Source organism: Hemitrygon akajei, chromosome 30, assembly GCF_048418815.1.
Source record: "Hemitrygon akajei chromosome 30, sHemAka1.3, whole genome shotgun sequence".
NCBI lineage: Eukaryota > Metazoa > Chordata > Chondrichthyes > Myliobatiformes > Dasyatidae > Hemitrygon > Hemitrygon akajei.
The window spans coordinates 2,423,366-2,438,595 of record NC_133153.1 but is presented as its reverse complement, the minus strand read 5'-3'; the positions used below and the strand labels follow the sequence as shown (position 1 = coordinate 2,438,595).

At 39.6% G+C, this 15,230-nt stretch overlaps 1 protein-coding gene across 7 annotated transcripts in view; it reads left to right on the top strand.

Moving 5' to 3' along the window:
* The window catches only part of secisbp2l (SECIS binding protein 2-like), a 197,699-nt gene that overhangs the window by 64,993 nt on the left and 117,476 nt on the right, over nucleotides 1–15,230 (top strand). For all 7 annotated transcript variants that reach the window (XM_073032863.1, XM_073032859.1, XM_073032858.1 and 4 more), the window contains one exon: nucleotides 13,076–13,251. In XM_073032863.1, the coding sequence (XP_072888964.1) occupies nucleotides 13,076–13,251 (176 nt within the window). The remainder of the gene's footprint in view (nucleotides 1–13,075; nucleotides 13,252–15,230) is intronic.

The window sequence follows — 15,230 nt, the reverse complement described above, 5'->3', positions numbered from 1 at the left end:
TCAAGCTCTTGATGTATATACCCTCTTCAACTTCATGTGTTACATTTATTTGGATGGGCATATGTGTGCCATGTTTAGTCTGGCATTGGTGCAATGGAGAGCTTGAAGTCTGCAGATATTCATGCCATACCAGTTGATTGCTGTGGGAATTCATTGATGGAGAACAGGAGTAATTGGCAATCCAGGTGATAGGCTGGATCTCTGCTTAAACCTTCAAGAGTTTGAATCATGACTTGGTCATCATGGCAGCACATTAGCGAAGCAGTTAATATCATGCCAGCTGTGAGATCAGTTTCAATTCCTCCTGCTGCTGCCAGAATTTTTTTATATTATTTCTGAATGTGTGGGTTTCCTCCAAGTGCTGTACTTTGCTCCCACATTGCAAAGGTGTAAGATAGCTGTCAAATTTCTTGTTTTTCTATGCTCAACATGAGGTTTGCGAAAATGATTCCAGGATTCAATGGCTCGTCACATGAAGAGCAGTTGATGGCTGTGTGCCTTTATTCACCAGAATTCAGAAGAATGAATGTTGACTTCATTGAAACCTATCAAATGGTGAAAGGTCTTGATAGCTGCTGTGGAGAGGATGTTTCCAGTGATGGGAGAGTGTAAGACCAGAGCCTCAGATTAAGGACATCCTTTAGAACGGAGATGAGGAGAAATTTCTTTAGCCAAAGTGGTGAATCTGTGGAATTCTTTGCCACAGGCAGCTGTGGAGGCTAAGTCTTCATGTATTTTTAAGGCAGAGGTTGATAGATTCTTAATTGGTCAGGATATGAAGGGATATGGGAGAAGTCAGGTGATTGGGGCTGGGAAGAAAATTGGATCAACTATGATGGAATGGTGGAGCAGAATCGATGGGTCAAGTGTCTTAATTCTGCTACTGTCTTGTGGTTATCCCCTGGCTAACTTGCAGAAAACAGCAATCTGAGTTGGTGGCACATGGTCAGGAGGAAATTATCAATGTAGTCTTAATACTTTGAAGTCCTTAATTCTGGTGTAGAACATGTCATCATCTCTGATAATTAATGTTGAACAGGGCTTCATAGTGGGTTAAAAGTAGCAGGATATCAATTGCATGCCCTGCATTGGTGTCTTTAATGCCATTTTAGATGGAACTTGTAGAACTGTTTGAATTTTGAAGGATGCAATTAGACCTTAATTGACATTAGTTGGTAAGATCATCAAGATGAGATTGAGTTGAGTTCTGTAAATATTGTGTTGGAGATGCATCTGCTTGTGCATACATGGAGTATTTCTGGGCATTATTGAGTGTTGGCTTATTGGGCTGGGAACTTGAGAATGTTCTCTCATTTAAAGAAGTAAAAGAGGTAGTGTATAGTTATCTTGGTGTTTCAGATTTTTTAAACAAATTAAAAACAAATTTGTGATATTTTAGTATATTTGTGATATTTGAACTCCTTAGGCAGGAGTTAATTCTACCCATAACCAACTTCTCAAAGCATTCACATCTATGGCGATGAAGTGCTTTGAGAAGTTGGTCAGCCCTAGAATCAATTCCTGCCTATGCAGTGACCTGGACCCACGACAATTTGCCTGTTACCACAGTAGGTCCACAGCAGATGCGGGCTTTGGTTTTGGATCACCTGGACAATACTAATACTTGCATCAAGCTGCTGTTTATTGATTACAGCTTAGCACTTAACACAATCATTTCTACGGTTCTGGTCAAAAGGCTCCAAAACCTGGGTCTCTGTACCTCTCTTTGTAATTAGATCTTGTACTTCCTCACTGGAAGATCTGTCTGTGGAGATTGGAAATAACATGTTGTCATGTTGCTGATAATCAACACTCGCGCACCTCAAGGATGTGTTTTTCTCCCACTGCTCTGCTCTACTCTACACCCATGGCTGTGTGGCTAAGCACAGCTTAGATGCCATCCATAAATTTGTTGATGACACAATTGTTGTTGGCAGAATTTCAGATGGTGACTAGAAGGCGCACAGGAGCAAGATAGATCAGCTAGTTGGGTGGTGTTATAACAGCAACTTTACACTTAATGTCACTAAGACCAAAGAATTGAGTGGGACTTCAGAAAGAGTAAGATGAAGGAACACTCACCAGACCTAATCAAGGGATCAGAAGTGGAATTGGTGAGGAATTTCAATTTCCTGGGTGTCGGCATCTGAGTATCTATCCTGGGCTCAACAGATGCAGTTACAAAGAAGGAATGACAGCAGTTATATTTCATTTGGAGTTTGAGGAGATTTGGTTTGTCACTAAAGGACCTTACAGGGACAAGATCCAGACACGACTTTCCACCAACAAGACACGCAGCTTATTGCAAGTTCTGCACACCATCGCAGACTTCAAAGCTAAGTGCAATATTGCTGCTAACATCGCTGCCTCTCTCCCAGATGAGCTAAATCTTTTTTTACACTCAATGTCACCAACACTGAGCCCCTGAGAAGAGCCGCCAAAGCGACCTGCACCTTGGTCATCTGAGGCTGAGGTACGCAGCTGTTTCTGACGAGTGGACAGTTGCAAAGCTGTAGGACCGGATGGCATCCCAGGGCGCGTACTCAGGATGTGCGCGGCACAATTGGCAGGTGTGTTTACTGACATTTTTAATTTCTCCCTCTCCCAGGGTAGAGTGCTCTCCTGCTTCAAAACATCCACCATTGTCCCTGTACCTAAAAAGACCAAGGTAACATCTGAATAACTGGCATTCTGTCGCACTCACCTCAATAATAAGCAAATGCTTTGAGAGGCTGGTCAAGGACTACATCTGCAGCAAGCTACTACCCACACTGGACCCCCATCAACTTGCCCACTGAAACAAGAGATCAACAGATGATTCAGTAGCCACAATTCTACACACTGTCCTTACACATCTGGAGAAGAGGGATGCTTGTATATGAATGCTGTTCTTGAACTACAGTTCAGCATTCAACACCATAATTCCCTCCAGGCTTGACAAGAAGCTCAGAGACCTCTGCCTTCACCCTGCCTTGTGCAGCTGTGTCCTATCAAATTGCCAGCAGGTGGTAAGAATGGGCTCCCTCACCTCTGCCCCTCAGACACTCAACACAGGTACCCTTCTGGGCTGTGTCCTAAGCCCCCTCCTTTACTCTGTAAACCCATCACTGTGTCGCCACCCACAGCTCCAATCTGTTAATTAAATTTGCTGACAATGCTACACTGATTGGCCTAATCTCAAGTCAAGTCACTTTTATTGTCATTTCGACCATAACTGCTGGTACAGTACATAGTAAAAATGAGACGGGTCAGCGGGAGACGCTCATGGAGTGAGTACTGTTTCAGATCCGCTCCATAACCTTTACTTTTTTTAACCTTTGATCACCCTTATTCAACTTATTGTTACCTACACCAAAAGATTCTTGCTACTTTCTCGGGCTTATCGTTAAGATTTTATTGTGAATTCTTGAAGATATGCAAACAGAAATGGCTCTTAGATCCAAAGGACGAGAACCGGGGCGTAACCCGAACGGTAATGGAAAGAAGCAAGCTCAACCGCAACGCACTGAGTTAACTTATGAACTGCTTATGGAGGTTTTGGATAGAAAATTTGATGAACAACATCAAGCTTTTAAACAAGATATAAAGGCTTTTCAAGATTATATGGTTAAGACGGATTCAGTAATTAACCAGCAACAAGTTCTTATCGCGTCTCTGCAAGAAGAAGCTCGGAAACGAGATTTGACAATTGAAAAATTGCAACAGGATTTAATTTCGACCATTAAACTGGTGGAAACACTTAAAGCCAAGAGTGTCGATTTGGAGAATCGGTCCAGAAGACAGAACCTACGCATACTTGGTCTCCCAGATGGCATAGAAAAAGGCGATCCTTCGAAATAGTTTGCTCAATTTTTAAAAGATGCATTTCCGTCGGCCTTTCCAGAGAACCCCCCGGTACTTGACCGAGCACATAGAATTTGGAGTCGTTCATCGAGTGCTTCAGCCAAACCCCCGGTGGTAATTGTCCGGTTTCACTACGTACATGACAAAGAACAACTCATTCGTGAGGCTCGGAGGGCTGGGATGATTAAATTTCAAAATTACTATTTCCGTTTGGTGGAAGATTTTAGTTCTGAAATTATGAAGAAAAGGCTTCTTTTTAAACTTCTGATGTCTGAATGTTATGAGAAAAATCTAAAACCTGCGCTCTTATACCCGGCGAAGCTCAGGATCTCCCCGCCGAACGCTCCTCGCCAGGTTTTCCTTTCTACTTTTGAAGCGAAAAAGTATTTGGAGGAGAACTTCCCTACTGATATAGACACTACTCTCTAATAAATGAGTGATTCTGATCGTGAAAGATGGTTTTCGATTCCTTAAACCAGGGTTAGTCTCTGGCTATTGGTGTAGGGTTATCCTATACTTCATATTTAAGTTAAAGTGTGCTTTCGTTATATTAATCGCTCTGTCTCATACACTTTAACCACTATACTATATTTTTGACTACTATTTTTGTTCCCTTGAAGGTATATTTTTAACCTTTCAAAGGGAATTTTTTTTAATTATCAAGATGGTAGTTTTTTGCAAAATATTCTTGGTTTTGTTTAAGATGGCGTTATTGTTTCTTTTTTCGTCTTCTTCCTATAATGCATCGCTTATCATAGTTTAAATACTTCTTGATTTGTTTGGGTTATAACCCGATTTATAAACTTTTAGTGATTATACTCTTTTTTTTTTTGCAACTAAGCATATTAAGAAGCGCAGATTTTAGTATTGCGATCATAATTCTTAAAGTTGGGGTGGTTTTTTTTTCATATATCCTTTAAACACGGAGTGATCTGCCGCTGATATGGGGGTAGATTTAGTCTCATTTTTTCCTTTTTTTAGCCATATTTTGGCTTTTTTTTCTTTTTCATGTGGGGGTGGGGGTTGGTCTGTTTTCCTTTTTTCTTTTTCTTTTATCTATTTGTTTTAGTTTTTTCACTCGGGCTGTTCTTGAACTACAGATATGTCTACGATGTCGTCACTTCCGGGTCCGCTCTTTATTTTTGTTCCTCTTCCGGGTGCATGAGTTTATAATATGGTTAACCCTTTCTATACCAAAGGGATGACTTTAGAACCATGGCTCAAACCATTAACTTTGTGTCTTGGAATACTAATGGTTTAAACCATCCGATTAAATGAAAGAAGATTTTCAAAGTATTCCAAAGACTTAATGCTCATATCATTTTTGTACAAGAAACTCATGTGAGGAAGGAGGACAAATATCGCTTTTTTAGGTCTTGGCGGGGTCAACAGTATCATTCGAATTCGAATGCCAAAGTTAAGGGAGTTTCAATTTTTATTGACTCCTCTATTGCATTTGTTCAACATGATATCCTTTCGGATCCGAATGGTAGATTTTTGTTAATTACGGGTTTACTTTGTAATAAAAAGGTTGCTATGGTTAATGTTTATGCTCCAAATGTGGATTGTCCTGACTTTTTTAAGTCCTTATTTACTTCTTTACCTAATTTAAATGAATATAAGTTAATAATGGGTGGTGACTTTAATTGTTGTCTAAATCCTTTGATGGACAAATCTACATCTATTCAGACTTTACCCAATAAGTCGGCCACTTGTATTAACTCCTTTTTGACTGATAATGGAGTTTTTGATATCTGGAGATTTCGTCATCCTAATGATAAGAAGTTTTCCTTTTTCTCACATGTTTATCACTCCTATTCGAGAATTGATTATTTTTTTATTGACTCTTGTTTTATTCCATCGGTAATTGGTTGTAATTATGATATTATAGCTATTTCTGACCATGCTCCATTAAAACTTTCTATTAATTTTACGGATACAGCTTTAAGTGCTAGACAATGGCGATTTGACTCTACCTTATTGCAAGAGCCGGACTTTATTAAATTTATGAAGGAGCAGATCGATTTCTTCTTTTCAACTAATTCCACGGAAGATATTTCTTGCAGAATACTTTGGGACACCTTTAAAGCGTATATACGTGGACAGATTATCTCTTACTCTGATGGTCTGAGAAAACGCATTAAGAAGGAAACTCTTTTATTGGTTGATAAAATTAAAGAGATTGACAAGAAATATTCGACTGCTCCTAGTAGGGAGCTTTACAAACAAAGGGTTGAACTTCAAATGGAACATAGTTTATTACTTACATCTTCGATTGAAAATCAATTAATGAAAACCAGATCTGATTTCTATATACATAGTGATAAATCGGGAAAACTGTTAGCTGGTCAGCTGAAGAATGTTTGGGTTAAACGTCAAATCACTAAGGTTCGTCAGCAGAATGGGGATTTGACAGTTAACCATGATGAGATAAATAAGTCTTTTCAAGACTTTTATACCTCCCTGTATCAATCTGAATTCCCTCAGGATCATAATACCATGTGTGATTTTCTTGGGAAATTGAATTTTCCAAAATTATCATCCGATGATCTTTCAGTATTAGATACTCCGTTCACGGATGCGGAAATTAAAGGGGTTATTTCCTCAATGAATTCTGGGAAAGCACCAGGTCCAGATGGGTATACAGTAGAATTTTTAAAATGTTTTTCTGCTACTCTCTCTCCTTGGCTATGCAAGGTTTTTGAAGAAGCAATTAGATTGGGGAATTTGCCACAATCTTTTTATAGAGCTTCCATTTCCTTAATATTGAAGAAAGATAAAGACCCTACTGACTGTGCATCTTATAGACCAATATCTTTATTGAATGTGGATTCTAAGATCTTTTCCAAGTTACTGGCTTCCAGGTTGGAGAAGGTATTACCCCAAATTATTTCGGAAGACCAAACCGGTTTTATTAAAAATCGCTATTCTTTTTTCAATGTTAGGAGATTACTGAATATTGTTTATACTCCTTCACATAACACTTCAGAATGTGTTATTTCATTAGATGCGGAGAAAGCATTTGATAGAGTTGAATGGCCTTACTTATTTTATGTGCTGGAGAAGTTTAATTTCAGTCCGACCTTTATTTCTTGGATTAAACTGATTTATCAAACTCCAGTAGCCTCAGTGTTTACTAATAATCAAAGATCTCCATTTTTTCGTTTATTTCGGGGCACTAGACAAGGTTGTCCTCTTAGTCCATTACTATTTAACATCGCTTTAGAACCTTTGGCAAATGCCATCAGAGAATCACAGGATATTTTGGGTATTAATCGTGGAACAGATATTCATAAGGTATCTTTGTACGCAGTTGATTTATTATTATTCATCTCTAACCCTGAGAAATCTATTCCAGCAGTCTTATCATTGTTGGCTCAATTTAGTGACTTTTCTGGGTATAAGTTAAATCTTAATAAGAGTGAATTGTTTCCTTTGAATAGACAGGTCCCAAGCTATGGTATTTTACCTTTTAAATTAGTTAATGATTCTTTTACTTACTTAGGGATTAAAATCACAAAAAACCATAAAGAATTATTTGGGTTTAATTTTCTACCCTTAATTGATCAGATTAAAGGCTTGTTTACTAAGTGGTCACCATTATCTTTATCTCTGATAGGTAGGATTAATGCTATTAAGATGGTTATTTTACCTAAATTTTTATATATTTTTCAAGCGGTACCAATTTTTATTCCGAAATCCTTTTTTACTAATGTTGATTCAAAAATTTCCTCATATATATGGCAGAATAAAAATCCCAGGTTAGGTAAAACATACTTACAGAAGACAAAGAAGGAAGGTGGGTTGGCATTACCCAATTTCAGATTTTATTATTGGGCAGTTAATATTAGATATTTGTTATGTTGGTTGAAAGAATGGGATGGTCCTTTTGGCCCTCATTGGGTGAGTTTGGAAACTAAATCGGTATCAGGTTATGCTCTGGGTTCTATTTTAGGGACATCTCTCCCTTTTGCTCTTTCTAAATTGCCGAAACGAATTGACAACCTGATAGTTAAATATACCTTACGTATATGGTTTCAATTTCGGAAATTTTTTGGGTTGACTCAATTTGTTTTAAATAGTCCTATTGTAGCTAATTGTTTTTTCCACCCCTCAATTATAGATCAAGCTTTTTCGGCTTGGAAAACTAAGGGTTTATTAAGATTTTCCGACTTATTTTTGGACAATTGTTTTATGTCTTTTGAGCAATTATCTAATAAATATAATTTGCCTAGATTTCATTTTTTTAGATACTTACAGGTTAGGCATTTTTTAAGTACGGTACTTCCTACGTTTCCAAATTTTGTGTCTTCAGATATTTTGGAGAGTTTGTTTGAATTAAACCCTTTTCAAAAAGGGCTTATATCAAAACTTTGTAATATAATTATGAAGATACGTTCAGTGCCCTTTGATAAGACCAAAAATGATTGGGAAAGAGAGCTCAATCTTATTATTCCTATTGAGAATTGGGATAGAATTCTTCAATTAGTTAATACATCATCTATATGTGCCAAACATTCATTAATACAATTTAAGGTTGTACATAGGGCCCATATGTCCAAGGATAAATTAGCTCATTTTTATTCTTATATAAACCCTATTTGTGACAGATGTCAATTAGAAATCGCGTCTTTAACTCATATGTTTTGGTCCTGTCCGCTTTTGAAAAAATATTGGAAAGATATTTTTGATATTATCTCTGTGGTACTGAACATTGATTTACAACCCCATCCTATTACCGCAATTTTTGGTTTACCGATGATGGACTCACTCCATTTATCTCCTTCCGCCTGTCGAATGATTGCTTTTCTCACTTTGATGGCTAGAAGATCTATTTTGTTGAATTGGAAGGAAATTAATCCTCCCACGGTATTTCATTGGCTTTCTCAAACTATGTTATGTCTAAATTTAGAAAAAATTAGAAGTGCTGTATTTGATACTTATATTAAATTTGAAAAGATATGGAGACCATTTATTCAATATTTTCATATGATGTAATATGGCCCTGTGCCAAGCTTATTGGTTTTTTCAGCTTTAATTGTATGTATGTTGAGAGGATCGGAGTTGACGACATTGATGTTTATGTATTCTTGTGAGATACTATAAACAGCCTTTTTTTTTTCTCTTTTTCTTTAGTTTTTTTTTGCTTTCTTTTTTTCCTTAGATATTAGATTAGTAGGTTAGTAACTTTGCATATTTTTTTTTCTTTTTCTTTTTTTTGTATATTATATATTATGAAATATCTAGATTTACCTTGTTCATATATATACTATATGGTTCATGTTTTGGGAAAACTTATTTATACTGTATTCATTGCTTATGTATTCCTTGTGTAATGGGAATTTGTATGTTTGTAATCCCTTTATTAATATATTAACTGTATTTTGTTCATAATATTTTTAATACTAATAAAAAGATTGAAAAAGAAAGAAAAAAGAGACAACGTTTTTCAGGAACTTGGTGTTACATAACACAGTACAAAAACTAGACTGAACTACATTAAAAAAAAAACAGAAAAATCTACACTAGACTACAGACCTACACAGGACTGCGTAAAGTGCACAAAAACAGTGCAGGCATTACAATAAATAATAAACAGGACAATAGGGCAAGATGTCAGTCCAGGCTCTGGGTATTGAGGAGTCTGATAGCTTGGAGGAAGAAACTGTTACATAGTCTGGTCGTCAAAGCCCGAATGCTTCGGAGCCCTTTCCCAGACAGCAGGAGGGAGAAGAGATTGTATGAGGGGTGCGTGGGGTCCTTCATAATGCTGTTTCCTTTGCGGATGCAGCGTGTAGTGTAAATTTCCGTGATGGTGGGAAGAGAGACCCCGATGATGATCTCAGCTGACCTCACCATTCACCGCAGGGTCTTGCAATCCGAGATGGTGCAATTCCAAACCAGGCAGTGATGCAGCTGCTCAGGATGCTCTCAATACAACCCTTGTAGATTGTGATGAGGATGGGGGAGTGGGAGATGGACTTTCCTCAGCCTTCGCAAAAAGTAGAGACGCTGCTGGGCTTTCTTTGCTATGGAGCTGGTGTTAAGGGACAAGGTGAGTTTCTCCGCCAGGTGAACACCAAGAAATTTGGTGCTCTTAACGATCTCTACCGAGGAGCTGTCTATGTTCAGCGGGGAGTGGTCGCTCCATGCCCTCCTAAAGTCAACAACCATCTCTTTTGTTCACATTAAGAGACAGGTTGTTGGCTCTGCACCAGTCCGTTAGCCGCTGCACCTCCTATCTGTAAGCTGACTTGTCGTTCTTGCTGATGAGACCCACCACGGTCATGTCATTGGCAAATTTGATGACGTGGTTCGAGCTGTGTGTTGCAGCACAGTCGTGGGTCAGCAGAGTGAACAGCAGTGGACTGAGCACGCAGCCCTGGGGAGCCCCGTGCTCAGTGTGATGGTGTTGGAGCTGCTGCTCCCGATCTGGACTGACTGAGGTCTCCCAGTCAGGAAGTCTAGGATCCAGTTGCAGAGGGAGGTGTTCAAGCCCAATAGGCTCAGCTTTCCAATCAGTTTCTGAGGGATTATTGTGTTGAATGCTGAACTGAACTGTATGAATAACATCCGAACGTATGTATCTGATTTGTCTAGGTGGGTTAGGGCCAGGTGGAGGGTGGTGGCAATGGTGAGCGGTTGGGACGGTACACAAACTGCAGGGGGTCCAGTGAGGAGGGTCTTGATATGCCTCATGATGAGCCTCTTGAAACACTTCATGATGATGGATGTAAGTGCAACGGGACGGTAGTCATTTAGGCAGGACACTGAAGACTTCTTCGGCATGGGGACGATGGTGACGGCCTTGAAGCACATTGGAACAGTGGTGCTGCTCAGGGAGATGTTAAAGATGTCAGTGAGAACATCTGCTAGCTGGTCTGCACATCTTCTGAACACTCTTACCAGGGATGTTGTCTGGTCCAGCAGCCTTCCGTGGGTTGACACTGCACAGGGTTCTTCTCACATTATCCACGGTGAGATACAGCACCTGGTCATTTGTTGGAGGGGTGGACTTCCTCACCACCACGTCATTTTTCGCCTCAAACTGGGTGTAGAAGTTATTCAGTGCATTGGGAAGGGAGGCATCACCTGCACAGTGAGGTGATGTTATCCTATAATTGATGTCCTGGATGCCCTTCCACATGTGCCATGTGTCGCTGCTGTCCTGGATTAGCTGGGCGTGTGCACGCTTTGCCCCTCTGATGACTCGGGACAGTTTGGCCCTCGCTGTTGTTAGAGCTGCCTTGTCACCTGCTCTGAAGGCGGAGTCGCAGGTCCTCAGCAGTGCACGCTCCTCTGCGGTCATCCATGGCTTCTGGTTAGCGCGTGTCTTGGACAGAGTAACATAATCAATGCACTTGCTGATTTAGCTGGTCACTGATTGTGTACTCTCGAAGTTGGTAGAGTCGCCATCGATTGCAGCCTCCCTGAACATATGTCAGTCAGTGTGCTCAAGGCAGTCTTGAAGAGCAGAGATGGCTCCTGCTGGCCAGGGTTTCACCTGCTTCTGAACTGGTCTGGAGTGCCTGACAAGCAGTGTGTATGCTGGGATTAGCATAACAGAGATGTGGTCTGAGTAACTGAGGTGGGGGCGGGGCTCTGCCTGGTACATGTTGGGGATGTTTGTATAAGCAAATAATAATGAGGCAGCAAACAGGGAAGAAGTCATCATTGTGACACAGATGTGTCAAGAGAACAACCTCTCCCTCATTGTTGCAAAAATAAAGGAACCGATTGTACACTACAGGAGGAATGGAGACAGGCTAACCCCTATTGACTTCTGGGGTTCAGAAGGCGAACGGCTTTAAGTTCCTTGGCATTCACATCACCGTGGATCTCACGTGGTCCATATATGGTGAAAGCACAACAGCACCTCTTTCACCTCAGATGGTTGAAGAAGTTTGGCATGAATACCCAAATCCTAAGGACTTTCTACAGGGGCACAATTGGGGGCATCCTGGCTGGCTGCACCACTGCCTGGTATGGGAACTGTACTTCCCTCAAGTGCAGGACTCTGCAGAGATTGGTGTGAGCAGCCCAGTGCATCTGTAGATGTGAACTCCCCACTGTTCAGGACATTTACAGACAGGTGTGTAAAAAGGGCCCGAAGGATCATTGGGGAACCGAGTCACCCCAAACACAATTTATTCCAGCTGCTTCTATCCGAGAAACGATACCAACAGCATAAAAGCCAGGAGCAACGTGCTCCGAGACAGCTTCCATCAGGCTGATAAAATTGTATTTCTATCTATATTGACTGTCCTGTTGTACATACTGTTTATTAAAAATTGCTCTAAATTGCACTTTCAGACGGAGACGTAATGTAAGGATCTACTCATGTATGAAGGTTGTAAGAAATAAAGTCAATTCAATTTATTTCAAATTTCTACAGATGTACCATGGAGAGCATTCTAACTGGTTGCATCACCATCTGGTATGAGGGTGTCACTGCGTCACTGCACAGGATTGAAATCAGCTGCGGAAAGTTATGAACTCATTTTACTCCATTGTGGGCACTAGCTTCTCCAGCATCCAGGACTTTTTCAAGGAGTGATGCTTCAAGGAGGTGGCTTCTATCATTAAAGACGTGCATCACTCAGGACATGCCCTTTTCTCATTGTTATCAGGGAAGAGATTCAGGAGCCGTAAGACGCACTCAATGATTTTAGGAGCAGCTTCTTCCCCTTTGTCTTCAGATTTCTGAACGGGCATTGAACCCATGATCACTACCTCATACTTTTTTTTTAATATTAAACCTAATTCTGATTCTGAATTTGTCGTTTGTCTTGTGAACATATCTGATTTTCATCTAACTAGAAGGAATGAAGATCAAATTGCAGATATTTGTGACATCACCTGAGTCAATCGAATGGTTTATCTTCTGCAAGTCTGTTTTTCTAAATGCTTTACTGCATTTTATGGTCAACCTTCAATTAAACTAACCTATGACAGATACAAAACTTTTTTTTTAAGATACCTTAATCTTGCAGATTGATGTGCCTGCAGGGAATATTCATAGAGTTGAATACTACTTTGTTTACTGTCTGCTAATGATTTTCATATGAAGGCTGTAATATATTTGATTGTTTTATATAACAAAATATAATACTATTATAAATTTTATTTGAAAAGTAGAATGTATTATATGGAATTAGCTTCTATAGTATGTGTGCATGTCTTTAATATTGTATTTGTAAAAATAATGGCTTTTTTTTACCATTTCATTTAGGATATCCAGCTGTCAGCAGAGGTAGAGCCATTCATACCCCAAAAGAAGGGTATTGAGGCGACTGTTTCTATGGCACTCCAAAGTGATGGAAGTGGTTGTGGTGTTGAAGGTCCACCTATTCCAAGCTACTTGATAACCTGCTATCCCTTTGTTCAAGAAAATCAAGTTAATAATAGGTGAGTTGGGATCCAATACACTTGTGAATTTTCATTAAGAATTGCTGATCAAAAAACTCGAGTTGAAAAGTCAGTTTCTTTGCAGCATTATACCTTGATTGTGATGCATCATTTAGAAAACTATAGATAGCCAAAGTCCAAACAAATTGAAAGATTCATATGAACCCATTTGAATAAATGTAACTTGGTTCTCTAAACTGGCCAGCATTTTTTTTTAAAAAAAGCATCAGAAAATGCCACTGTTATGCCATTGTAAAAGGGAGTTGAGAAGGGATATCAGGCTGTGAAGCTAACTCAGTTTGCTGAGGTTTGAAAAAATGTATATCATGCAACCCCAGGGCTGTGGACCCAATGAAAATTGGATTTTTATGGTTGTGGCAGTTCTTTTGGAATATATTAGTGGCATATAATCATCTAAAATAATAGTTTTTGAGATAACCATAGTCATTTGATTTTTTTTTGTGTGGTTCAGCTGAATTGAGGATTTCCTAGCAAATTCAATCTGACGTGAACAATCCCATACATATTATCTTCAGTGACCGATTTTTCTCAGAGATGGAGTCCATGATGTTTCTCAGCAAAGATTTGACAAAATGGCCATGCACTTTATTTTCTACCTGTACTGTACATTCTCTTATTGTAACATTTTACTCTGAATTTTTATTGTTTTCTCTTGTATTACTGGAATGTATTATAAGGAGATGTGCAGTATGAATCACATGGAAAAGGATAGTAAGGGATAAAATTGGTCCTCTTGAAGATCAGAGTGGTAGGCTATGTATGGAACCAAAATAAAAGGGGGAGATCTTAAATGGGTTTTTTGCATCTGTATTTACTAAGGAAACTGGCATGGAAATAAGGCAAACAAGTAGTGAGGTCATGGAACCTATACAGTTTGAAGAGGAGGAGGTGCTTGCTGTCTTGAGGCAAATCAGAGTAGATGAATCCCCTGGACCTGACAGGGTATTCCCTCGGACCTTGAAGGAGACTAGTGTTGAAGTTGTAGGGGCCCTGGCAGATATATTTAAAATGTCAGTATCTACGGGTGAGGTCCCGGAGGATTGGAGGATAGCTCATGTTGTTCCATTGTTTAAAAAAGATTCTAAAAGTAATCCGGGAAATTATAGGCCAGTAAGTTTGACGTCGGTAGTAGGTAAATATTGGAAGGAGTCCTAAGAGATGGAATCTACAAGTATTTGGATAGACAGGGAGAGTCAACATAGCTTTGTTTGTGGTAGGTCATGTTTAACAAATCTATTAAGAGTTTTTCGAGGAGGTTACAAGGAAAGTGGATGAAGGGAAGGCAGTAGATGTTGTCTACATGGACTTCAGTAAGGCCTTTGACAAGGTCCCGCATGGGAGGTTAGGAAGATTCAGTCGCTAAGTACACATAGTGATGTGGTAAATTGGATTGGACGTTGGCTCAATGGGAGAAGTCAGAGAGTGGTAGTGGAGGATTGCTTCTCTGAGTGGAGGCCTGTGACTAGTGGTGTGCCACAGGGATCAGTGCTGGGTCCATTATTATTTGTCATCTATATTAATGATCTGGATGTTGATGTGGTAAATTGGATCAGCAAATTTGCTGATGATACAAAGATTGGAGGTGTAGTGGACAGTGAGGAAGGTTTTCAAAGCTTGCAGAGGGTTCTGGACCAGCTGGAAAAATGGGCTGAAAAAAGGCAGATGGAGTTTAATACAGACAAGTGTGAGGTATTGCACTTTGGAAGGAAAAACGAAGGTAGAACATTCAAGGTAAATGGTAGGGCACTGAGGAGCGCAGTAGAACAGAGGAATCTAGGAATACTGATACAAAATTCCCTAAAAGTGGAGTCACAGGTAGTAAAGAGAGCTTTTGGTGCATTGGCCTTTATAAATCAAAGTACTGAGTATAAGTGTTGGAATGTTATGGTGAGGTTGTATAAGGCATTGATGAGGCCGAATTTGGAGTATTGTGTGCAGTTTTGGTCACCGAATTACAG